Below are 27923 nucleotides of genomic sequence, written 5' to 3'. Positions count from 1 at the left end.
GGAATCTCGAGCGGCGCGTCGTACAGTTCGAATCCCGCTTCCCGCGACGACGTTCGACTCGATGCGCGCTCCTTCACGCTCGAATTTCGATCGCCGATCATGACACGCGGACGGACGAAGACGTGCAGGTGAAACGTGACGTGCAGCTTTTACAACCGCCTGACTGTGTCCGACAGCGAAGACGAGAAAGAAGACACACGACGAAGTGCCACCGGGAAAATTCAGAAAAAAGAAGAAGAGAGAAAAATCAATAAATCGGCCCCGAGGATTTAATTGGTGTCGCTAAAGTTTTGTGTGGAAAGTTTGCAAAAGGTTGTGTTTAAAGCGCGTTTCCTGCTTAATCAAGGAGCAAGGTAATCACCATTCATGATTAACTAGCTGATACGATTGATTTAACTAATTGCGACTGATTGCGAAAAAGATAAATCTTGAGGTTTTTGTTTAATTTCCATAATTATTTGTTAGAATCCTCATATTTTTAATATCTTTACAGGTTCATATTTCTCATTTCTTATACAACGTTATTGAAATAAAATAAAAAATAATTAAAAGAGACAAGAGTTTCGATAAATTAATGTAAAGATTTGTACAATTAATTATGAGTTGAATATTAATTTCAATTATATAATACTTTTCTCTTCTTTTAATTTAACATTTTTTTTCATAAACACATTGCAATTTATAATGAAATAAGTATGTATGTATGTGTTCTTTTGAAGAGAGAAAGCACAGAATGGAAATAAGTGTAGAAAGTGTATAGACAAGGAACACGGACTTATTATAAGGTAATTAAAAAATCTTAATTAATCTCACAGCTCATATTGTTCCTTGTTTTAAAGCAATGACGTTTAAGTAAACTATAATCGTCCGTTTATAACATTTATTATATATTACACAGATGATACAGCTATAAAAGAATTGTTAGATTTTTCACGTATTGTCATTGACACGTCTATTTAAATTATATATAAAAATAATAATTTTGTTTGCCATTTAAAATTTGTAAAACAGCTAATTTCTTAAAGAAGAAAGAAAAATACAGACAAAGGAAGAAGGGTGGAAGTGACAGAACCGTTATTTATCTTATATAGAAAAGTACTTCAATTCAGGATGAATGCATTTTGCATTTCCTAATTGAAAATTCTGTTCGCGGAAAGAGCGTATTTTTCTATAAACAGGAAATATTTTTGTTATACGATTATGATGCCCACGCAGTTTGGTGCAAGCCTTAGTCATCATTTACGGACGTTTGTACTATAACGCCCTGTTGCCGACTCACTTTCGTGTTAACTCATTGCTTCACAACCACTTATTATCTTATTAAAGGCCATTGTACCGTTTCTCTAAATAATAAAGTAATGATGACTATGTATGATGGGAGAGCTTGTCGCTTTAAGCATCGAGGAAAGATTTTGTGGAAAAAAAATACGACGATGTGTCAAACAGGATGTGCGAGATTAAAATCTCATTGAGTCAAGGATATGCAAAATAAAGAAAGATTATTCCGTCAAAATAAAAACACCCGTGCAAAAATAACCGAAGACCAATATTTTCAAGAATCTGCTATTGAGAATCTGTCAAAAGCTTGTAAGTGCTCTAAGTGCTCCATCGTCGTCTGAGAAAAATATTTTATTATTATTTTCAAACAACAATATTTCGGTAGAATTCGTAAAGTTTCCCTGTTTTGTTCTCATTCTCTCTCTCTTTATCTTTTTATCTACGAAAATTACATCGCATTAAAATGTTTCGCGAGTTGAACATGTATAATTACAGCCTCTTACCGCATTACTGATTATTTATCAATTAGCAAGATATAATAAGCAAACATATTTACTTTTGGACGCGAAATGCAAACAGTGGAGGCATCTTGTTTGTTACTTAAATGTACGTTAATAACATTTACGTCACACAAATTGACTCCTTTGCTTCGCGTTCGCAGTCGACATTTAACAATGCGGATAAAGGAGCAAAGGTATATATATATGTGTGTGTGTGTGTGTAGACTGGTAGCAAAACTAGTATCGTGCCACAACAACAACAGGTCAATCAACTGCGCTGTTGATATGTTCCTTGAACGTCCCCGTCCCCGTAACAAATTGTTGACCTCGGAGGGTCGGTGGGGAATTGCATATTACTGACGCATCGACAAATCTGTAGCGAGGGGACGCTAGGCTGATATTCGCAAGGGCCTCCTCCATCGATCATTTTCGTCGCCATCGAGAAAATCACTCGACGAGAGCGTGAAATATTCGATTTTAATACTCGGTCAAAAGTTATCTTCGAATTATCCCTGGGACAAAGTTGAGAGCTTGCGCGCTCGAAAAACAAAACTTCGATCGATAAACTAATCAAAATAAACGTCGCGAAATATCTCAAAATTGCGTATGTACGCGCGAGGATTTGAAATATAAATTTCATTCATAATCTCTTCGGAAAAATATTTTTCGAACAATATATTTTCTCGACAAAGACGTAAAAAAACATATTGTACTAGGTATAAAAATGTAATGAGAAATATTAATAAGGGATGTAGACACTTTTATGACTCCGTAGACTTCGGACTCGGAGAAAATATTGCCTATAAAGCGCCTATAATAATAAATCAAGATGCCAGTCGGCAATTTCAACGCGCTCCTGCATTGTGTTTGATATACTGAGAGACGCAGTTGCATCTTTCAATAATATTACTCGGTATTGGCCCGAGAGAATTCGCCATGATTTATTTCACTTTACACGCGCATCGCAGATAGAGAGTCACCCTTTTGCGATATCAATTCGAAGCAAGATAACTTATTATTACCGAGATAATACGCATATATCTATATATATATATATATATATATATACATCAATCATTGGCGATAATTCTATACTTGGACGGTGGAATTTGCACGCGTAAGCGCAGAGATACGTGATTTTCTGCGCGTGCAAAGCGCGATCTCTCAAAGAGCGATAGAGAGGCGAGACCGGAATTGACCGGATAATATTTGTGTGAAGAGAGACCGGTCGAATGGACCGCGCGCGAAACACTTATGCAATCTATTTAAATTAGAGAAAAGTAACTGTGTGCGCTCGCGAGTGAGCCTCAGAAAGAGAGAGGCCCTCGTCCGGTTGTCCATTCCTCCAGGGTCCATCGCGCGCGCCGACGTCGCCGGCCGATTCTCCATAACCGATAAATTAAACACTCGGATATCTCTTCCGGTTCGAAAGCACGCGAGCGCGGCCGACGGTTTCATCGGGAGGAATCGGCATCGAACGATCTACGAGTATATTGTAGATCCAAGACGGAGAAAAAATGTCTCATTGTGCGCTCCATTTCATAATCAATGATTCAAATCGATGAGTCAAATTGTAAACACCCCGTGCATAGTGATTTCACTTTACATTCGCTCCTCCGCGAAGCTCTTCCGCCCATTTTTTTGTCCGGCACTCACGAAAATTATTATTCGTCCGTCTTTGCCCATTTTTTCTCCTAGACGAAAATATATAATTTATTAATTTTGTAATGCGATTTTTATTGGAGTCGGGATAAATGAGGTTTCTAACGGTTCCTTTTAGTGTGAACACTACAGAGTATAAATTTGGTTTTTTCGTCGTAAAAAGTTAAGTTTCTAATTTTAGAAATTTAAATTAGTTTTATATAATCCGAATATTCAATTCTGGATTTATCTGGCGCCTGATTTTGCAAATATATTCCATAATAAATGTTTTTCACGGAATTTTGTTTCCCCAAGAGATTATCAAACTTATTCTTTGCAAGTACATAATACTCTAAAAAATTGTTTTCGCACAAGTTTGATTACCAACGATGTTTATGAATGATGTTTACACTCGGACATGTATTCTTAATTAAATATTAATTGTAAAATATTGACTCGAGTTTATTTTCACACACATGTGACAACACAAACTACTCATTATAGATGTATATCTCTGTAATAAAAAGTTCATTTCTGCTGAGAGAGTAACACATAATTTACGCTCGTGCATAAAATGCAACCAAAGTATAAACTTTTTTTCTGCCGAGATATAAGTGCTCCTTAGAGAATTTATATTTACGTCAAGACGTTGATTAAAGGTTTATTTTATAATCTCAAAGCGCGGCGAAATCATTTATCTCGATAACTATTATCTTCATAATTGAATCATCAAATATAAATCAAAATAATTGACGAAATAAATGGAAATTTGTGTGGCTCTTTATTAAATTTATTTATAAACATTAATATCGTAATTTATTAAATTTACGTTCGCGGGATACAAAATGTAAACTTTAAATTTGACGACCAGGTTAGATGATTTTAAAATTAGCTATAAATAAAGATGAGATGAAAATATGTATATTTATCTTAAATAAGATAAAGATGATTTGCTTTTAAATGTATCTAGATAAAATTATATGGCGATTCATTTAGCTAACTTCCAGATAATATTTTTAAGACCACTTCTAAACGCAGTTATAACAAATGTAAATAAAAGGAATATAAAAATATATTCATGCTTTTATTTATAAGTTTTTATCATACTGCTTAAGTTCTACTAATTAAGTATTTTTGTGTTACTAACTCTAAACATTATTCTAGATAATTTCGTGAAGATAACAATTTTTTTGCAATGATGTCAAAATTTTATCTGGATGATCATCTGTATATATCTAATTTTATTTAGATAACAGCAAACACTGTTGACGACACAGTATTAAAATGTAGATGCACGGAGCTTTGTTCTATTCCCTTGATCTTGATCTTCTATATCTTTTGCCTCGTTTGAAATCGCACCTCACATTTGGCACTTACGTTATTTTGCACTTTCCAAATAATGCTCGTCAAAATAATGTCAAAAGAGTTACAAATGACGCAACAATAGGTTCGCGAACACACGTGCAACGTGCTTATAAATATGCACGACACACGCGAGTTATAAAAGCTCGATTTACGTATGTCATTTTAAGAAACGTAACCCAGCCTTGTGCCGATTCCCTTTCCGTAGCGATTGCTTCGAGCTACGACGGACGAACCGTGCGGTTATTTTGCAATAGTTCACGGCTTTAGAAAAAAAAAAACAAGAATCGATACATGTATCTATACATATACGTAAATCACGCTCGACTCTTTCGCTCTGTCAGAGAACGACTGTAAACCGAGGAAGCTTTAACGTGCAACGTACATATATATTTACGGATAAAATGGATATCCAAGGATGGTGGTTACTTTGTTCACTTGTAACTTTGCCCAAATTCCGAAGTAAGTGGAAAGAAGCTGTATCTTTTAACATCTAAGTTACAATCTGGTCACGATTATCTTAAATTCCGCGAAGTAATGATTGTATTTTTATAAAGTACAGTGTTTACGATTATTTGAGTCATTATGTTGAGTCACGTTCTTTAATTTATAATTGATGCTTTTCTCAAACCGCGAAAAGCGTTTATCATAATTGTTCAATCTTTGATATTTTACAAGTACATATGTATACAGCGACTGACAAAAAGAAGAGACCACTTTCCATTTTGCTTTTGTTTCTAAAAACTATAAAAAAGTAAGAAAATTTTAAATGTTTTTAAAGAGTGTTTCGTTTAACGTTAGAATAGAAAAAAGAGACCGTATTTAATTTTCAAACATAAAGATCAGAAAAATAAACAGAATATTCTTGAAAAAAATTAATACTAAGAAAACTTTATTTTTTGTTGCATATTAAGATTAAGTTAATAAAGAATCATTTAAGATAAAAACATTTTTTTGTTTTTTTATAATTTTTAGAAGCAAATACTTACAAAATGAAAGATGATCTTTTTTCGTCAGTCACTGAGCATAAATTTGTTTAGATTTGACTTAAAAGCATCTTTTCACGAAAGTAACACATATAGATTCATATATTCCAAAATATTTAAAGAATATTGAGAAAACTGCTTATATGTGTGTTTTTAGTGGGTGATTTTTTGCTACAAAATCAGATGATTTTGTACTGATTTGTACTGATCTGCTACCTGATCATACCTGCTGCCTAATTCAAGTCACGATCCCTAAAAACCCTATAAATGACAAAAGGAAGAACAGGTTCTTTTCAAAAAAAAAAAAGAAGCTATTTTTGACATCTAAGATTTATAATACATCTTATTTTTCAGAAGCTTCTGTTTTCTACACGAAAAGGTTCTATTAAATACAGATCGCATTGTAAAATCACGTTCTTCCTTCAAGAAACTTTCTCGCATAAATACATCAAAATGATTTCCAAATAACGCAACTTCATTTATTTTATTATTAGGCATCATTGAAATGAATATCATCTTTAATATTCAACGTTCCATATGTTTTCGCTAAGGAAACACCGACTCCGACACTCTTTGTTCAAGAACCGAATCATCAAAAGAATAAGCAAAAAACACCTGCAACCTTGATCAATGGCTTTCATCGCGAACTTTACATTTGCCGAAGCTCCTCTTTGTTTCTCGTTTAAAATTAAAATTAACCCATCCCGAGAGACGCTCATAAACCGTCGACTAATACTGCAAGATAGTTACACGCGATGTAAGGAAAAAAAAAATGCAAAATTACATTATTGTCGCTGCGGTACCGCGACTGCCACCGGCTTGCCTTCGGAAAGAAGGAGCACATTGATCGGGTGAACGAGTTCAGAAGTGTGTCCCGCATGTATATTACGCCTTATTCTCGTAATTTTATTAACGAAGTTACATACATTTACCGAAGTCGGTCATCGAGCCACGGTTCCATAATTTTTCCTCGGATACAGATCGCCTTGTGTCACTCTCACTTTCGTTTTGCGCAAGATGTTGCCGGAATATCGATCGAGATGAAGCCGGTTACCGAAGAAATATATATCTGAGAGTTTGCTCCGAGAACTCTACCCGGAAAGAGAAACTGCTCTTATATGCGTAATGTTTTCGCAAAGTATATCGATCTGCGGACGATCAGAAATTTATGATCATTCGGTGAGATTTACACGCGCATCTAACGCTTCCTAAACTCTAAACACATATATCGATGAGAATTTACGGTCTTTTTAACAGCGTCAAATTCTAATCAACCTTTACGTCGCAAAAGTTGTAAAAAAACGTGATTATACAGTTTTCGAGAAATTCGATTGTATGGAAAAACTCGATTCGATTACTTCCATGGAGTCACCGGAGCATGAAGAGTAATAAAAAATTGTTTATGAAACAATCTACGGTAACAATGAAATCTATTATTGCAGAAAAGGAATAAAACCCTTTATTGCGCTTTCTCCAGCTCGTATACGGGGGAAGGAGAACATTTGTGAAAGAGAGAGAGAGAGAGAGAGAAAGATGGAATAATGCGAGGGTTAAGGACGTTTAGAAAGGGTTGCGTATCTCGCAGATACGCCGAGACGCGAGACGTGCAAGAAGAACGAAAGTGCCCAGGCTTGTAAATAACGAAATGGAAAATTCTCTCCTTAGTCACGGCATACTTTCACATCGACACGCTGCACTTGCTTATCGTTAAGGTAGAGGAATCGCCGCGGCTGGTAATGTCTGTTCTTGGGCACGTGCGCGCGCATTTAACGCACCTGCGTAACGCGAGCGCGCGCATACGTGAAAGGTATTTAACGAAAGGACAAGGGAGACCAAGATTGCTAATCGCAGTCGTGGATTGCGACAAACGAGAATGTTGTCAGGGTATAATAGCCCCATTTACCACTCGTAATTAGTAATATGATCGTTCAACGATTAAATTCCGATACAAATTAACAGCAGGCGGTAAAAGTGCCAATAATATTCACAAATATATATATATATATATATATATATATACACATATATATATATATATATATTAATAGAGAGAGAAAAGAGAGAGTAATGTGAAAAGTTTTACGTGAGTCTTTTATATGCAGGAATTTTAAAAATAGTATATCTCTTCTTTCTATAATCTATAGTATATATTAATTTATAAAATACTAATTATATACTTAACTGATATATAAATTAATTTATATTATAGATTATAGAAATAAAAAATATATATTTTTTATATAAAGACAGAGAGAGAGAGAGAAAACGAAGACAAGTTCCTAACATATATTCATGTCAACTATTTGCGCGAGACTGGACTTAATGATAACTAACGAATAATTTACACTACTGTATACATATCGCATGTAAAATAATATTGAGATTGAGTACAACAATTGCGTCATGATAGCGGACGACGTGCAATGAATATATACAAACTCTTATTGACGCAGTACGGTGTTAACTGCATCGCGTTTGCGCAAACTCTAAGATATTGCTTTGAATATAAATATGTTACAACCGGCTGTTTTTCTCTAATAATTAATGAGGTAAATATAAATAAAATAATTGCAAATAGTAATAAATAATTAGTATAATAATAAAATTAATTTATCACGATTACATGTGTCAAGTTTCGTCACATTTCAATTGACATTTAATCTCTTTCTCTCTCTTGTTACACAATATTTTTCACAATTTTTTCCCTGATAATATTAATAATGTTCGAAAAGAAAGGCGCATTTTTCTATTTTATTATGAGACAGAACATATATTTTTCACAATTTTTCGCTGATAATATTAATAATATTCGAAAAAAGAAAGGCTCTAAACGCGTATTTTTCTATTTTATTATTAGACACAACAAAGTGATAAAATTTAAAACAATAATCAATAGCAGTGAGTAAATAGAAATATATAATAAGTTGTAAATGAAATTAAAAACTCGCTCACTGAGACTGCTTTCAGCCACTTGAACATATACTCTACTAACTCTCCTAGTCTCCAGGAAGTAATCACTCTTATGCTCGAATATACTTTCCCTCTGCCGTGAGTTTTTATCTGTATAATTTCGTTCCCATTGAATTCATCGACTAATATTATAGTAATATTTAGGGGAAGCACAAGAGAAGAGAGGAAAGCAACTTTTCATTTCGCGCGAAGATTACGATTACGAAACTCAGGAACAAGAAGCAGTGGTCTATAAAAAAATATCATATTATTTTTACGTTATTTCAACTAATGGAATAAAATAGTAATATAAAGCAGTAATAAATAATATGATTTATATTTTCACGTCACTTCCATTCATATCCTGCCCATACTCGGACAATTTTCTCCTAATGGTCACAACGTTCAACGTCATCACGGGAAGTTGTAAACGTCAATGTCTGCTACTCGGTTTGTCTCTCGGCAGGAGTTATTACTTTATTACATGCGAATTTCACGAATCGCGAGACTGAACGAGGACGTTCGCTCGGTGAAATTCGACAATTAAAATTCTGCGAGCGAGTCGTTAAGACGCATGTGTGTCTTGCATTTTCAACTGTTGTTTGGAACTTCATCAGTATCATTAGCCATCATCATTTTTAACGAGTCGACAGTTTATTACGAGGCTCGTGCCGTACAGAATGAAATACACCGATCTATACAAAAGATATATAATATATTATACATAAATTTTAATTCCATTCGCGAGATCACGATTCGTGAGATTGCGATCTTCAAAGATTTCTTTTCAATCGCTCAGAATTCAATGGCTCGAAATGCCTCGAAATAGTAGGCCACGCAGATTTCTGATACCGCCTCTTCTAGATCCTATATTCTCATTTGTCAAATATATATACTTTATATATTTTCGACATCGATGTTATTTTTCAAATCCCTAACAATCGACATAATGTCTCAAGTTTATAGTAAAACTCGTGTATAAATAAAAATGTCAAATGTACGATACAAATACGAATTTGTAAATTTCAACTTTCTATTTAGATTATGGAGACCGTCTTCCTGCTTTTTTTTTAATTCGTAGAGTTTTAATATCCAATGCTTGAGGGCCGCATATTTTTTAATTCTGTAATTTCTCAAATAAATTATTCAGTGCAATTCATTCTTAATCATATACTGGTCGCTAGAGGCTTAGTAGTTTTCCTTCGTTTATAATTACTGGCACAGCATTAACAAGATAGCGGCGAATGTCCTAGTGACCTGAGTATAACGATAATAATCTGTCACAACAGCATGCACTTCGATCTTTCGTTCCATAGCACTCTTAATTTCGAAGAACATAAGATAATGCCAATGACAGCGTAGATAAGCGATGACTTCCAAGTTATTAGACCGGTGCAATTAAGATCAATGTTTATAAAACTAATAGACAAGATCAAGTTGACAGTTATGAGAGTCATGTAACAGCAGCTCAATAATTTCATTCAATAAATTATTATTATTATTATTATCAAGTAAAGTCCGTCATTGCCTTTATCGATCAAACTATATGATTCGACGTATGTAATTTGCGCAAAAAGAGGAAAATATTTACGAGTATTATTATCCAATGATTCAAGTCCGCTCCGACGAAGGCTCGATTACATATATATCTTACGTATATATCGCTTTCATTTTTTTTTTTACTTTTCTTACTTATCTAACGATTGGAGTAAAGCAAGAAAAACTATTCTAATTATCCGCCATACTAAAAACAATGACTTATCAGAGCTGAATAAGTCCGAAGTCGATTATCAAAGCTATTTTTTATTCAGCTCAGGCCAAAGTTACTTCTGATGCCCTGAAATAATGGCTCTCTAGAATAAAGAGAATTGCAAAATAATTTACAAAACTGCACACGACGATCTCTTTTGTCATCGACTTGAGAAACATATTCTCGTCAAACATTCCAAACACACGCGTGGATAAAATCCAGGACAACCCCGATGGGAATTAGCAGTGTTTGTTGTTATCTACAAATAAAATTATATAAATACAATTTATCTTATCTTTATATATAATAGATTATAGATAATAAAAATATGTATTATCTATATCTGCATCTTAGATGAAAAAAAAAATGTTACATATCTTTACTAAATTATGTAGAATAATGTTTAAATAGTAGAATTTAAGCATTTTATATTCCTTTTATAATTTACATTGTTTTATAACTGTGTTTACATAAGCGGTCTTAAAAATAATATAATCTGAAAGTTATCTAGATGAATCACTCTACATAATTTTCTTTTCTCTAGATATATTTAAAAAGTCATCTTTATATTATCTAAGATAAATTTACATAATTTTCCTCTTATTTTTATCTAATCTTGAAACTATCTAAGCACACCCAGACAATACCAAGTCCAAAATTAGCACATAAGATATCTTTTAAGATATCTTTTTGATATATATCATAAGATTTCTTATATAAAGTCTTAAAGATTTCTTAATGATATCTTATGCGTCTATTTTAGACTTGGTGCTGTCTGGGCAATTAGATGGGGATTAGGGACAACTGACCGGTGCAACTGGCGATTCCAAAATGGCGTAGCAAAAGCGCCCGATTATTGTTATGCGATTGTTATTCAATCGTATCTAAACGAGCAGAAACGACAAGTGCGCGGCGAGACGGAATTACCCAATAAGTAGCCCCAACGTGACTTTCTCCGAGAGACATTGCGCGTGCCGAAGGGTACTGGCCTCTGAACTTCATCGCGATACCGTGTGTCTCTCGCTAATGATATAAGTGCGCGACGGAAAATCCGTAGCCCCCGGGATCGCGGTTTTAGAAAGTCGCTCGCCACCTCGTCCTCTTCTGTGCGCGAATCCATATATATGTACGCGCGTTCGCGGCTGTAACGTCGTTTTCGCGTGTCGCGAAACTCCGTATACCGTTACCAAGGCTTTCCTTGAGATTTATGAAACTTTTTTATTTCGCCAGCGGAGATACACAATCGATTTAGGTCGGAAATTTATGGGGGAATTTGCGATACTGATGCGCAACGCGCTTCTAGAAAATTATGGTCTACTTTGTTGCGTTGAAGTTCGGGATTTTGCAACCGCGAGACTGCATACTTGAATAACGTGTAGACGAAATTCGAAAATAAGAAATGTATAATTTGCCCAATATATGTATATATACCCTGTGTTTGACACATCTAGTTATTATTCTTGCGAAATTACATGATTTTGCTGGGTTTTTTTCGACCCCAACATAATCATGCAATATTGCTACTCATATGGAAAATTACAGGTTGTATGTAATTTCATATGAAATATATTATTATATATTTTCAAGATTAAAAATATTTCACTGAACATGGAATTACACATAGAAAATGCTAGTGATGTATATAAATGCTAAAAATAATATGATAAATAAAATAGATAAAGGCTTATAAAATAAAGTTCTAATAAAGTAAAAATACTAAATTTAAAAGTACAAGTGATGTTCACTTTAAAAAATATGTAAAAAAAATTACAGTGATAATTAAGTAATTTTTCTAATTTTGAACAAGTAATTTCCATATAAAAGTATGTTTTCAGTGTATACTTATTAAGAGATCTGTCTTCTTTTAATTCAATTGATTAATCGACTATATAGTTACCATATATTCTGGGACTGTCTATATACGCAAAACGAATTAAAAACTTTCTTAAAACACTTCAAGGTGAGAAGACGAACGTGCGCGAAAATCTGACGAGGGATGATTCATCCTCCTTCGGTGTGTCATGTAATCCCTTATGGGGGCACCATCGTCCCATGAAATAAAGTTTTGTGTCGGAACAAAGGATATAGGATTCTCGTTTCGATCATTCGAGCCCTTTTTTGATCAGAGAATCATGCAAGCAAATATTCCCTCTGCTAACTGTAAGACAAATCTTTTCGATCGCACGATAGTTCGATGATGAACAAAGAAGATGGCACAAAATATTTTATTGCTATTGTGTACTATTTTATTACGTTATTATTCAGATTAGACAATTATATATGTATAATTTTGCAAATACCTCTTATACAATCATTCTTCAATCATTTCTTGTCATTGATATGTAAATATAATACGCGAGATCAGACAGTTGAAATTTTGTTGAATTATTAATGAGATATTATAAAGAGCGAGTTTAAGAGAGTTTAATTGATTCTCAGTTACGACAAACTTGTACGTATGTGTGTGTTTAAAAAAACTTAAATTTAAAAAATTGATTTTATCTAATTTTATAAATCTTTATTTTATCAGTTTTATTTTTTCTACGATCTACAAGAAAATCAAAATTGCTCATAACTTTTATATGCACGTATTATATGCATATGTATGATACAAACTATCTCTTTTATATAATATTATATGCAGGCAAGATACAAAGATAAGATCGAAAAGATACGAAAAGAAAAAATGCATTAAAAAATTAACATTTATAAACATCGTTGAATTAATATACGATTTGTTTCTGTAAAGTGCAGTCAATGATCTCGTGATTTTAATATATCGAATACGTAATTTTAAATGTAGGTCAAGTCTGACGACACTTTTCTACATGATTTCAATGACAATCATCCTACAAGCTTCCCTCATGCAAATTTTTTAATATTACAATCGCTCATAATTCAAATAGTTCAAGTTGATACTTTCTTTTAAAATCAATCACAAACATAATTTGGACTTCTCGATATTAAAAACATAAAAACAATACGAATTCTAAAATCATTGATACAAAAACTCCTTCAACATCTTATACCTTTGATATACATCCTAATTTTTATATATTTTTCTTTTAGTGCTCTCTGATTTATATATTCCCTCTGACATCTTAACCATTGAAATTATAAGTTTTACTTTATTGCCTGCTTTTGTAAAACTTCAGTTCTACAAAGTCTTAACTTAACTCCTTACGACACAAATGACAGAATTTTTTTCGCATATTCTACTTCAAAGAACATTAAATAAACGAGCCGTGCTGTTATGTCGAATGCAGTCATCGACTTAAGCAAATAATAAGTTTACGTAACAACACAAAAGACGAGAAAGAGAACAAGGAGGGGGACAAAAGATTACGAGCAGCACATTTTTCGCGTTATGAGTTTAACGAACCGTAGAGAAAGATTCTATTCTATACGCAGTAATTCGACCACAGCAACTTATTTTGCATTTACCGATGCAGATATATACGCGCGTAATGCATTATAAATTAAAATGCGAAACGTTAATTGGATAGCTTGAAACATTTCTTACACCTGTAAATAAGTATACTTTCTACACAACTTTTATCACTTGCAAATCGCTCAAAATTGAGATTGCGTTTGCAGAAACCGATCGTCTTTTTGATTTCTTATTCCTATACCGTAGACTTCGTTTTCACTTTTAGTGACGAAAATCTCGAGACGGTTATTTTTTTTTAATTAATGAACTTTTAATAGCTCAATAATTTAATGGTATACATTAATAAATTTAACAATTAACTTACGCTCGTATTATACAATAAACAGGCTTATTTAGGAGAATATAAAAAAAGTTGTTACAACTGGTATCATGAATTAATAACGCAACTATAAATTCAGATATACATAATAAAATAAAAATATGCGAGACGTTTCGACACTAACTTCGCGTCTCTTCAGTCGCTTTTTTCTTCAAATTCTAATGTAGTATTCCGTTTGATTAAATTATATAAATTAGTATTTGTCATTAGAGAATCGTGGAGATTTAAAGCAACTTTGTAACTAATTGTAAGTATTCTATATTGTAAGTATTCTATATTGTAAGTATTCTATATTGTAAGTATTCTATATTCTTGCTCGTTAAGGCCTTCTAAATAAATCTGTTTATTAATGGTGTATAATTGTTGTATATTTTTATATGAAATAAAAATTAACAGAAGAGTTTGTATTACTTTCGCTTTCAGATGTGGCACTTGACGTGTGTCGATGATTTCTTGAACCGCGCGTTTTACAAAGTCGGCCTGCTTGTCGGCCGACATCCCGGCTATTTTATAATTGTGCCGATACTGTTGGCTTGCATATGCTTCACCGGTTATCAGAGGATAAACTACGAAATTGATCCGGAATACCTCTTCTCGCCCGTCAACGGCCCGAGCAAGACCGAACGAGCGATAGTCGAGCAATACTTCAAAGTCAATTATAGTCATCAATTCAATGTCGGTCGTATTACTCGACCAGGTGAGAGTTTCATCAATCATTTATTCCGCGTCGTTCTGACGATTTCCTCTCCCACGAAGAATTCCATGAATCTAATAAACCCAGATTCTCGTAATCGATATAGTTGACACATAGTTGATACGTAGCATAACACATTCCTTGTATTTATAAAATGCTCCAGTTTCTTGCAAACAAAGGAAAATTATTCGATAACTTTTAATAATCAATTATTTGACCTCATCATTTTTTCACAAGTTCTTGGACATTAAAATTATTGAATTCAGAATCTCGGTTTTCGTTCTTCATTTTTGTAAAATAAAATTCACTTTAAATTAATTTCCTCGAATCTTTTCCTTTCTTTGGTTTCTATTATTAAATATTTTCATAATTAAACTTCCTTCGCCATGTTTGTAGAAAACTAGTCCACGACTCAATCTCCTCTTGCTATCATTAAATACTTTTCATGGTTCTTAGTTAGAAATCAATTAAATCTGTTGTTTGTTACAGGCCGATTTGGTCATGTAATCGTGATTCCCAAGGATGGCGGGAATAATATGTTGAAAAGCACGATTTGGGAGGAGCTAATGGAACTCGATCGAATAATTAGAAATGCCAAAGCAAAATACGAGGACAATGTATACACGTACGAGCAGATTTGCGCACGATGGCTCGACGAGTGTTTCACCAACGATATCCTAAATCTACATCACGTGATAGAGTAATTATGACGCAATATATAAATATGCCCAAAAAAATGGAAGAATCGCATATCCCGATTTAAAAAAAACAGTTCGATTTTTTATTTATATTCATAGTCCGATTTTATATTTAAATTTGATCAAGACGATCTTAAATATAAGATCGGACTATGAATATCGGCCTATTTTTGTTTTTGCTTAAAGAAATTTGTTAATCGCGACGAATTTTGATCGAGTTTTCTACTTTTGCAGCGAGGTGGAAAGGCGGAAGTTAAATCTGACATTCCCGATAACGATCAATCCGGCCACCTGGGACGCACATTTGTTGCCGGTATTCTTCGGCGGAAGTGTCCTCAATGACGATCTCACTGTAGAATCGGCGCCTTCGGTACAGCTCGGCTACTTCATCACGGTCGATAGTCCGCAGCAAGACGCGATGTGAGTTCTAACTCTTCGATTTAGCGAGCTCGCGAATATGTTCGCGGAGTTTGCCGCGAAAAAACTGGTCAGTTTTCTTATACGCGAGCTTGAACGTAACTATAATCTTGATCATAATTCACCGATACGCAAGGGGTTTGAGTTTCATGAAAATATATGCGCGTTTTACAAAACGATATTTGCAGAGCATTATAATTAAAATCTGATAAAATATAATTGAGATGTTAAAATTAAAGAAAAACCTTTGCATTATACAAAAAAGTGTAGTATATATATTATTATTTAAAATTATTAAGGATAATCAGCATGCTTGTGAAAAAGTATCGTCTTGTTAATCTATGAAATGGACGCCAATTGGATATTTCAATTGAATCATCTATTGCTATTAGTAATATATATTGTTCGTGCAAATAATAGATATCTGATTCACTCACGACTATTCGTATTGATTACCTATTGTTGTGTCATTAAATATTGCATATAGAGGCATATTGATAGCCTTCTCGTCATATTCATGTCAAATATATATACATACATATTATATATAAATCGGCAAAATTAAAATTCAATAAAGTACAACCACCTAATGTCTTGTCAAAATATATAACATATACGAGCGTCTTGTATTCTTCATTTTGAAATCAAGTGAAGTCCTATCGAAATTTTCTTCAAGGATCTCTAAATTCAAGCGCGTTTTTAATTTTGGAATCACAGAGGCGCCGCCTGGGAGGAGGCTTTCCTAGAGGTCGTCGGCAAGGCCGAGGACGGAGGTAGGTTTAAGCACATTAGCACCGCGAGATTCGCCTCGAGAACCCTCGAGCTGGAGCTGGAGGCCAACACCAAGACGGTCGTGCCGTATTTCACCAGCACGTTTATCATAATGGGCCTGTTCTCGGTCGTGACAAGCATGATGACCGATTGGGTACGCAGCAAGCCTTGGCTGGGTCTTCTCGGCAATATCTCGGCCGCCATGGCGACGGTCGCTGCATTCGGATTATGCATCTATCTGGGGGTCGATTTTATCGGTCTCAATCTTGCCGCGCCGTTTCTCATGATAGGTAAGTTATTGTTAAAATTGTCATCAATAATTCGACTATCTGAACACGCCACGTATAAATTTATCTTCCGTATAATTCAATTATCCGATATACAATTAGAGGAAAAGTACGAGATTTGACATTTAAACAGATACATCGCTTGCATTATTTCGCGTATAAATTATTTGGAATCCTGCTAGAATCATTAATTTTTAATATAGCACTTTTTTCAAGTTTTTATTAAGAATCTAAATTTAATCTTAATTCCGCATTTGAAAAGTACTTAAAGAAAATAATATCTTTATTCAACATTTAACGAGAAGAGATTACATCTATCGATATTAACACATAATTTCGAAATAATCGAGTAATTTGTCATTTTGAAATATTATGTATGCAGCTTTTTCCCGTCATCGCTATATAACTTTCCTCGTAAATCCTTAATTATATCGAAATATTCGAAGGTTTGTCAATCGATATGTTGAGATTAATACTTTGCGTAAGTTGAGCAGCGAAAATAACGACAGGGCTTAGCCGTTTTTTGCAATACGATGCCGTAATTCCCTGTCACGTTCATAGAAACGTACATTCTCGACGATAAATACGTTAGTTAGCTTATATGTCAGGTGTGTATAAGCGAAATAAACATACTGTGATTTATGTGAAAAGCGGAAGTCTTCTTTTCCCTTTCGACGTTTCGCTCGCCTGCGTTCAACGCCGAGTAAAGTCGGTCTTTATCAATAATAACGGCTTCATTCGTGATCCAATCGACCGATCGCAATTCAAAGCAATTATTATATTCACTCGCAAATGTCGTCTAAAAATATAATAGCTGATTGCCAAATTAATAGATACCTCATTACCTTCTTTACATTATTTAATTTAATTATATTGCACGGATGAAGTAGATGATTTATAGACTTCTCTTAAAAACCTCCCTATTCATTTATTTCTCTCTCTTTCTCTGTTACGAATTTTAAAATATTCTAATAAACCAAGAAATATGAAATGAATAAAGATATACACAGCGGTTTAAGAAGAAATGATCAAATAAAATTATCTATTCGAAGAAAAGCGTTTCTCTCTTATATGTATCATGCTGATTAGTCCCGTATAATTACGTGTTGTTTCGATAAGAAAACCTCTTGCGCATATACGAAATGCATTGTCTCACGATTTTGACTTATTGCAAAGAAAGCACGTTTTCTATTCCTACTTTTATTCTTCCTGAAAAATTAAACGCGACTCGTGTATAGACAAACGTGACATCAGGAGAATTGGCGGTGATAAATTTTCAAGCAAAAAAGGCACGCTTAAAAATGCATATTGTTTCACGCAAATTACTTTGCTTAAAAAGAACTTATTTACGATTATGGATCGCTTCAAACGTAATTTAAATTTTTTCAAGATTATTTTACAAAATTTATTAAAAATTAAGACGAATTTGCCAACAAATTAGTACAAATTTCTTTTAATAATTTAATATAAATTATAAATATTTTTAATTTAATTTAAGGATTTTAATTTAATTTAAAAGAAAAAAAAACTTTGACTAATTTAGATTTTTTTATATATAAATTAAGTGCAATTATATACATATACATTTTGCCACTTTATATAATGCAAGAAAATTAATTAGAATTGAAATAAAAAAAATGTAAGGCTAATTCTGAACATCAACGTGAATTTTTTTTGTTTACAGGAATAGGGATCGATGATACCTTTGTTATGCTAGCAGCCTGGAGAAGAACGAGTATTTCTAAACCGGTACCGGAAAGGATGGCAGCAACGTTGAGCGAAGCTGCCGTATCCATCACCATCACATCTCTAACGGATATGATATCTTTTTTCATAGGCATTTTATCGCCCTTCCCTTCGGTTCAGATTTTTTGCATCTACTCAGGTACTCCATGCAAATAAATCTTTATTTATAGCTCTATTTATCTCTATTTATCATTTTACGCAAAATATTTTAAACTGATAATATCGCACGATATTTTTTTGCTAAAAATACACACAGAGAATTTTAAAAATTGGAAAATCTTTAACAATAAGAAAATGCAAAATAGTAAGAAATATTTCGAGATATCTTTGTGTTCTTGAAATATCCATAATTCATATTTTTTAATATCGAACATCCATTAAATGACAGGTTTTGCGGTAGTCTTCACTTTCCTGTTTCATCTAACATTCTTCAGCGGATGCGTCGCGATCAGCGGTTATTGCGAACGAAAGAATATGCACAGCGTTTTCTGCTGCAAAGTGGAACCTCTATCTAAATCTAGTAAGTATTATAATTATTTTGTTCACGTAATATAGAGTAAAATATAATTTATCTATCCTCCCCTTTTTCTCTCTCTTTTTCTTATATCAAAATATTTTTCACATAACTGATTTATACATCTTTTGTTGGAGCGACTAATTGGCACTTTATTTTAATTTCGAGTTAATTAATTTCAATCCACATAAATTAGTAGTCCCACCTCGTTATTTCTATTGTTATGTCAATCATCATTATTCAGAACCATTTTACCATTCGAAATCTCGTTACGTCTGCATGACGTATTGAAGTTACGTCGTGCAAATAGACACGTTACGTTTGAATACCGTTAATTCGTTAGATCACACAATGTTATGTAATGGCAAAGGAGAGCTTGCTTTCTCCCTGTTTTTATTTTTCTACATATTATTGTCACATCGACGACTGCGAAATATCGAAAAAGATTCATGCTATTTCTGTCATTCGTGTAAACCATCATAATGTTAAAACTGACAAGAGTGATTGCAGCATTTTGCAACTGCCTGAATGAGAAACTATGCGAAGAAAATTTCTGCACCAAATATACAAATTAGAGCTCGTGATTCTAACCGATTTGTCGATTAGTTGAAAATTGATTAACCGGTTGTAACCAAAAGAAACGTTTAATATTCGATTAAATGATTAATCGAATAAATTATTTTTTCAATTAGTTGTTATTTTTAGAATTTTATAATAATATATAATAATTGTATAGGGAGTATGTACAATTTCTACACAGAAAAAAAGAAATGTCAAATTAAAATCTATATTCAAATTAACGCGTTTATTGTTTCATATACATATAGTATAATCTTTAAATTCTAAAAAAATATTAAAAAACAAAGTAAATATAGTTGATATCGGAATAACCGATGAAATGATTAATCGAATAATGCTAATCGATTAACCGGTAAACCAGATTTTAATCGGTCAACCGGTTAATCGAATTAATCGAGCTTCACGAGTTCTGGTACGAATGTATCATTCTCTGCATTTAATGAGGTGTCTCGACATTTTCAGCTCATCGATCGTGGTTCTACAGAGTACTATGTTCCGGCGGAATTAACCCTGACGACCCTCACAATCCACTCGACAATCCCGAGCACGGATGCATGACTTGGTTCCGTGATTATTTGGCAGACGCGCTAAACTGTCGCCTTGTGAAAGTGATTATCATTCTCGTTTTCGTGTGCTATCTCCTTGGTGCCCTTTACGGACTGACAACGCTTAAAGAAGGTCTGGATCGACGCAAGCTTTCTAAAGAAGATTCCTACTCGATCGCTTTCTACGACCGCGAGGACTATTATTTCCGGGAGTTTCCGTACAGGATACAGGTAAGTGCCACGAATTTAATAAAAAAAATTACGAAATAGTCGACAAGAATTTCCCAATTTCTTTGTGATAAATCACTTTTCTAGTTCCTTTAGTTTCTTGTATTTTATTATTAAAATCCGCATACTTTATCTACTTTATAGTGAAAAAAAATATTACGAAAATGCCGAGAAAAATAGTATCACTTTCACTTGTCTAAAGTATTATTACGTGAGAGTATATGTAAGAAACAAATCTTAATTTCCATTCCGACACCTCATCGAGTGTCAATATATAGTCGAAAGTTGATTTTTACACCATTCTTTATGCAAGATCTATAGATTTTTATAATTGCGACAGCTCGTCGGTTATACCTTAAAGTCAGAAAAAAATCCCGGCGTCTTGAGATCCGCGTCAAGTCAATATTTAGAAAATTCCGTTTCGTGCAAGCGAAGTATCGGAGAAGTATTTCTTCATAAGTGGCGCAAAGGAAAAAGAAACATATTAATATCGGAAGAACGTAGTGCGTTACGCTTGGAACCGCCACGCATAATCCGGTACACGCAATTATGTCACGTGTTCCCCTCGATACAACGCGATATCGTGCAAACAACTTTCTCCGGTCGGCTAGCTTGGACTTCAAGAAAAGCAATGTTCGTTACGTCACGCTCTCCTCCGACTCGATCGACCGACAAGAAAGACCAACTAAACAGAGAGATTCCGCGTTTCAATTGCCTGGCAATTCACGTTCAATTTCATACCGGATATTTACACTCGCGAGAACATGCCTCTTCCTCCACTTCCTTTTTCAACATTCGCTATACAACATTTTACAACATCTTTCTAAATGCTTTAGAGAAACTACACCATTTTTTTTATAAATTGTAATAATTAGTTTCAAAACTTTTTTTATTCGGAATAATATTGAATGTGTATTTCACTTAATTAAAATTTTAATTAAATCTTAATTTTAAATCTTTTTGGCAAATATCAATTAAATATTGCCTCATAAATTCATATATGTCTGATATAAAAAAAAGTTAAAAATTAGAAAATAAATTCAACGGAAAAAGCTGTTGTGCAGCTTCCGTTTTAATTGGATAATTAGGTACATCTCATAACGCAGCGCGTCGAAAGAGATTTCAACGCTATATGCGTGTTACTTCTTTACGTGGCGTTAAAGTCTCGCTTCGATGAAATAAAATTATAAACTCGGCAAGATATGGTCGAACTGCGAATTTCACTGGGACCTTTTTCCCCGTTGCGTTAGTCCCGATACATTGTAGTGAAAGTAACGTTTCTCAATGATGGTCCCGCGCTATCGCGTTTCCTCGCGATATTAATAACGTCACGAGAGTCGCGAGTGCGCGCTCACGAGTTCCGATGACTTCGCGGAAACGTCATTCACCGAGAAAACCACTGTCACGATGAATTCTTTAACGACACGCGGCATAATTAGGTTCACCCGCGAAATGTTTATGTCGAAATGTACGTCAGTCACGGCGACAGATAAAACAAAAATTGCATAATCATGACAAAATATGACGTTGCGGCTCGACGGAGGCCTCCGCAACGTTATGTCTCGCTTTCTCGAAATTACTTTCACACGAATATAATAGTGCTGGAATTCCCGAAAAGGTACTCGCGTTTCGACATTACATTCCCTGCGGTCGGTGTTGACAATCTTATCATTATGTTTGCGAGTCGTATGAAAGAAATGAAGAAGAAAAGCAGGGCAACAATAAGTGGCCAAATTAATTCTTAATTAAGCTTTTAAATAAGTTATTTCAATAGATGTGTGTAGGTGTGTTATAGGAAACGATTCGCAATTATTCACTTATGATCTTTGATAATAAAAAATATTTAGCAAGACAATTAATTTGCCAGAGTTGTTAAACTGCTTAATAAGAAAATTATAATATAATATAATATTATTATTATAGATTTATATAATTTTATTATATAATTACATATACTATTAAGCAGTTAAATTGCCTGCAATTTTTTAATATGATGTATGATACAATTACATAAATCTTTCAGTATAACAAGATATAAAATCATAATAATATAGTAATATATATATATGATACATGTAATTATATAAATGTAATATAGATCATATTATGTATCATATTTATATAATTATATTATATGATTATTACATATATAGTGTTATTAAACAATTTGAAACATTAGACATAATTTAATTTTCTTGATAAATATTTTTCTATTATATAAATAAATCATAATGAATATTATAGTGAATAATTAGTTTAATAAGTAAAAATTCAAGCTCTCGAAAGAAAATTAGCAGTTGAAATTTTCGCCCCAAAATTTGTGTTCTAAAAAATATATATCTCATTAATCAAAAAATATATATGCCGTATTTTTATCGTTTTTTAGGTGGTACTGGCCGGCGAGTACGACTACAGCGATCCAATAATTCAACAGCAGGTGGAGAATCTAACGAAAAGCCTCGAGGCGAGTCGATACATAAGCGCGCCGATCTATACTGAAAGCTGGCTCCGCAGTTTTCTCGGCTACATATCCAACAACGACGATTATCTGAACGTGACTATCAAGGATAATCATAATTTCACCAAGGTTCTCAAAGAGCTCTGGCTATTCCCGTCGAGTTCCTTTTCCCTGGATGTCAAGTTCGACGAGACCGGCGAGAAGATTGTCGCAAGCCGGTTTCTAATACAAGCGGTAAATGTGAGCGGCACGAACCAGGAAAAGGACATGGTGAAGGAGCTACGTCACATCTGCGACATGTCGCCGTTGAACGCCAGCGTGTTCCATCCGTACTTTGTGTTCTTCGATCAATTCGAGCTGGTCCGGCCGACCAGTATCCAGTGCATGGTATTCGGCGCCCTCGTCATGATGCTCATCAGCTTCATCTTCATCCCCAATATCTTCTGCTGCCTGTGGGTCGCCTTCTGCATCGTGTCGATCGAGCTCGGGGTGACCGGTTACATGGCGCTCTGGGACGTCAATCTCGACAGCATCTCCATGATCAATCTGATCATGTGTCTCGGTTTCAGCGTCGACTTCACCGCGCACATCTGCTACGCTTACATGAGTTCGAAACAAACGCGGGCGGAAGATCGGGTCAAGGACAGCCTGTACAGCTTAGGTCTACCAATCGTTCAGGGTGCTGCATCAACGATCCTCGGTTTGATGGCGCTTCTGCTGGCCGGTACCTATCTCTTCCTCGTGTTCTTCAAGATGGTCTTCCTGGTGATCTTCATCGGCGCTATGCACGGTATGTTCCTGCTACCTGTGTTGCTGTCCCTCTTCGGGCCTGGAGCTTGCAGTGGCGGACAGGACGAGCCCGGGGAAGTGGAGAATGCGAAGAACAGCACGCAGGAAAAGGAACTAGCGCACAAGCTTCAGCAACCCTACGTGATCCCGCATCCTCATCTAGTCTATTTCACTGCGGGCGCCGTCAAGCCGCTCCAGGACAGTCCTGCGACCAGCATGGCGGCGTTCGAGGAGAGGGATCCCGGTTTGGGCACCAGCGAGGACAGCAACTCGACCGAGAGCGGCTCCTCGCAAAGCAGGAGACGTCAGTGCAAGCAGCAGGATCAGCAGCCGGACCAGCAGAACCAGGCACGTCATCACGACATGTGGAGAAGATCCATCGGTGTCCTCTACGGTCTCTCGCAATTTCAATCCGCGGTCAACGAACCCGTGCATCCGGCGCCGGATTATCCTGGTGCCCTGGCGCGAGAACCCGGCGAGGTAAACGAGTCACGAACGGTGCCTTATCTAGGACCCTACGTCGCGTATCGTCACACGAATCAGTTCTCGCGAAACTACAGACGCAGCAGGTCCTATCACAACTTGCAGTATCCTGTCACGTCGACGCGACATTTAACGGATCCCCGATATCCATAGTAGAGGATGAAGAGATGGAATAGCGCAAAAGAAAGCTATTGTCGACGTGAGAAGCAAGACGAAAGATTCCTCGGTTGAATTTAGAGCTTCTTCGAGCGGAACGATAGCGAGAATCTATTGAGGCAAACTGATGTTGCCGAAAGAATGGACCGATATTGTGAAACCATGACAATACGGAGAGAGCGAAGGAAGATTAGGATGTTCGAGTTTACAGTGTATATTACTGTCAAGGTGCTGAGAGTCAGATTTTAACCCTCAAACAGCGCCACGATTGCACAGAGGATGGCGCCCGAGTGAATTCGAATCGAAAATAATATCTTTTCTATCTCGAATAAAATTTTTATTGTTTATTTTTATTTTATTGCACACCTACATTTTTTATTTTATTGTATACCTAGATTTTTCTTCCTAAAATATCCATGAAAGACACGAGACATAAAAACTGAATAAGTAAATAAACGTAAAAATATATATAATTAATGGAATTTAAAATAATTTTTTTAAAAAAATTTAGAATATGAAATGATATTTTTTAAAAATATGAGAATATTTTTTTTTCTTTTCTTTGTGATACAATTGGTAAAAAAAAATTTTATGAAAAGAAAAATTAATTTTACATACAGATCTGGGTTCGAAAAGACCTGGGCGCGCCGCTGAACGAGGATTAATGTGATCTTGAAGAGACTTTTTGTATAATAATGCTTATGCGAAGTGAATAAGAGACGTTAAAATTATGTGTCAATATATTCGTAAGTATCTTACGTATATAATACCTGAGAACGTTATTTGCGAAACGAACAATCGCATACAGGGTGTCCTAAGAAAGAAAAGTGCTTCAGTAATAGACATGTGAATATTATAATTTCATTATAGTAAAAAAAAGAGCAGGTTTCTATCGACCCTTAAATTTTGAAAGATTCATCGATATTTAGCTATAGAATTATATCGATATTTAATCAATTTTATTCATCTAATATTTATATGATGAAGAGAAGGCTCTAATGTATTGAAATAAAAGATTGAAAGAAGTGGGCTGAAAGATTGAAAGAAATAAGAGCCGGTGCATCGGAAATCAGATTGCAAAAATTTTTTGTACCTATTCTTTATTTCTTTAAAAACGTTTCGGTCCTTTCTTTGGACCATCTTCAGCTTAACGTGTGATACATTATGATGTAGAAAATAAAATACTTCTTTGAGCACACATTATTAATACTCCTTTGAGTATTATTTCATGCATCATGCTACCCAAAGAAAAGACCGAAACGTTCTTAAGAAATAAAGAATAAATAAAAAACTGCGTTCTCTATTTTCGACGCACCAGCTCTTATTAGCCCATTCCTTTCAATCTTTTATTTAATATTTATGAGATCCCACATAGCACATGCATATCCAAAAGACATTCAGAAAATATATATCTTTAAGCGATAAAATATATTCGGGATATCTTCTGAACGTCTTTTAAATATGCATGCTGCGTAAAATAAATATAAAATGATAAATATAAAATCGTCGCATTCAGTTTTTAAACGTGCGCACAAGAGCTATATCAATTTTAAACTACCTGTGAATCTCTGATCTATCTTTAGAGTCATTAATTATAACATATAAAGTTTTAACTCGCTGGATTCTAAATCAATAATTTGCTTCCACCTCTGCCCCTTCTAATCTGTCGGTCCACAATTTTACGTTGGCGTATTGCGCCCTTCGCAGCCAAAGGGTTAATCTCGTAGCATTCACGTTGTGCAATGTTCTTTACGTAAGGATTATGCACACATTCTAGAGGATAATGCCGAGATGGTAACGCCTCGTTCAGGTTTATATTAGTTGTTAAGGATAGCTCAAATCGAACGTGATTATATATATATATATATATTTACATGTTATATATTATATACATTTCATATTATATATAATATATATATATATATAATCACACTCTATATGCTCAATATATCAATCAAAACCAAAACGTTCCGCGATGTTAAAGAGATTTGATTGGCATATCAATTATTGTTCACAGCGAACAATGTGTGGCCTTGAAACAGTCCACAGAAATAACAGTTTATCATACGGTAAATCGAATGAATTCAATTTAGCAAGTAGTTTGTATAGTGATAGTAAAAAATTATACGTGAAGCGATAAAGCTCCTATTTTCTAAAGTGGTTTAGAGAGAGAGAGAGAGCGCGACGAAAAATAGCTTGAAAATATTGTTTTGTTTTTATTTCCTTTTTTATAAATACATTTGATAAAAAAATTGCATTAAGATAAAAATATTCATCTTCAAAGTTTTCCTTAATTTTATAATTTTAATAAAGCTTTACACAGATATAGTTTCAAAAAATCACTCTAAATATGTTTTGCATTAAAAATACTTTGCGTATTTGGCCGAAGTGATTTATAAAAGAAGAGCTAAAGCAAAGGTGAAGTTAAGCAAGAACGAATACGCCACGCTTCGTGATTCGCATAATACTCGTATATATACACCTCCATATGCGAATAAACAGTTTAATGGCTCTGCAATGATTTGTTGCATTTCCGTTTCATTCAAATTTACAAAATCGTCGATAACGCAAATGATCGTGCTATTGCAAAACTACGGATCCTTGCTACAATAATCGCAACACAAATCTGAAATTGTTATTATCGTAACAATAATCAAGAGTGATTTTAAAATTTTCTATGTGCGTAAAAGCTTCCTATTAGCTCATTCTATTTCATTCTTTAAATCTTTAAAAATATCTGCGTTTTATACGTCAATTTTACTTTTAAAATAATTTTTAAAGTACCTCAAATTGTTTTCTAAATAATTTTATTTTTATTTAGAAATTTAAATACGATAGAAATGTAAAGACTGGCAATATATATATATATATATATATATATATATATATATATATGTATATCTTGTATCATAAATTGTGTATTTGTGGAATCCTTACAAAAAATTTGATAGAATTCCTTATTCCTACGAGAAAGAATGTCTCATTTGTCGAAAGAGCCAGTCTGATTTATCATATCGCAAAAAATGTTTAAAAAATATGACAATACATACCTTACACATGTGGGAATGACAATAAAAAATATACACAAGTGCAGACGAATGTATTTCAAATTCGCGATCAACGATGTACAGACGAGTATCTTCTTCACTTTGCAATTTTTAGCGTGCGTGCATTTTCATATTTATGAATGCGAGAAAGAGATAGTATATATGAGTCGAGCGATATTGTGTAGCTAATGGCAAACGTGACGTGTTTTGTTGCCATTAGAAAAAATAATTAATATAGGAAATATATTCTGGCAATGATCTTTTAAATCTGTTTT

General features: G+C 34.2%; 1 protein-coding gene across 3 annotated transcripts; it reads left to right on the top strand.

The window, feature by feature from the left end:
- Window positions 1-27915, top strand: Ptr (patched domain-containing protein). 3 transcript variants are annotated; one of them, XM_029307985.2, is made up of 10 exons: window positions 1-353; window positions 720-785; window positions 14660-14933; window positions 15420-15630; window positions 15863-16048; window positions 16763-17106; window positions 18788-18988; window positions 19238-19369; window positions 20405-20718; window positions 23102-27915. In XM_029307985.2, the coding sequence occupies exons 3-10, from the start codon at window positions 14660-14662 to the stop codon at window positions 24596-24598; spliced, it is 3159 nt and encodes a 1052-aa protein (XP_029163818.1). In that variant the 5' UTR covers window positions 1-353; window positions 720-785; the 3' UTR covers window positions 24599-27915. The 3 variants fall into 3 exon arrangements, with proteins under 3 accessions (XP_029163818.1, XP_029163817.1, XP_029163819.1); XM_029307984.2 differs by lacking the exon at window positions 720-785; XM_029307986.2 differs by lacking the exons at window positions 1-353; window positions 720-785 and adding an exon at window positions 4695-5243.
- The last annotated feature ends 8 nt before the right edge of the window (window positions 27916-27923 follow it).

The sequence above is a fragment of the Nylanderia fulva genome, unplaced genomic scaffold, assembly GCF_048542155.1.
Source record: "Nylanderia fulva isolate GAGA-0341 unplaced genomic scaffold, ASM4854215v1 Scaffold12, whole genome shotgun sequence".
Lineage (NCBI taxonomy): Eukaryota > Metazoa > Arthropoda > Insecta > Hymenoptera > Formicidae > Nylanderia > Nylanderia fulva.
This window is presented reverse-complemented; position numbering and strand designations above follow the sequence as displayed.

Excerpts from the sequence above, each read along its gene's own strand:
- Ptr (XM_029307984.2), top strand. The coding sequence starts at position 14,660 with ATGTGGCACTTGACGTGTGTCGATGATTTCTTGAACCGCGCGTTTTAC. Across the intron at positions 14,934-15,419 it reads CGGTCGTATTACTCGACCAG|GCCGATTTGGTCATGTAATC; the intron begins GTGAGAGTTTCA and ends TGTTTGTTACAG. Across the intron at positions 18,989-19,237 it reads GATTTTTTGCATCTACTCAG|GTTTTGCGGTAGTCTTCACT; the intron begins GTACTCCATGCA and ends ATTAAATGACAG.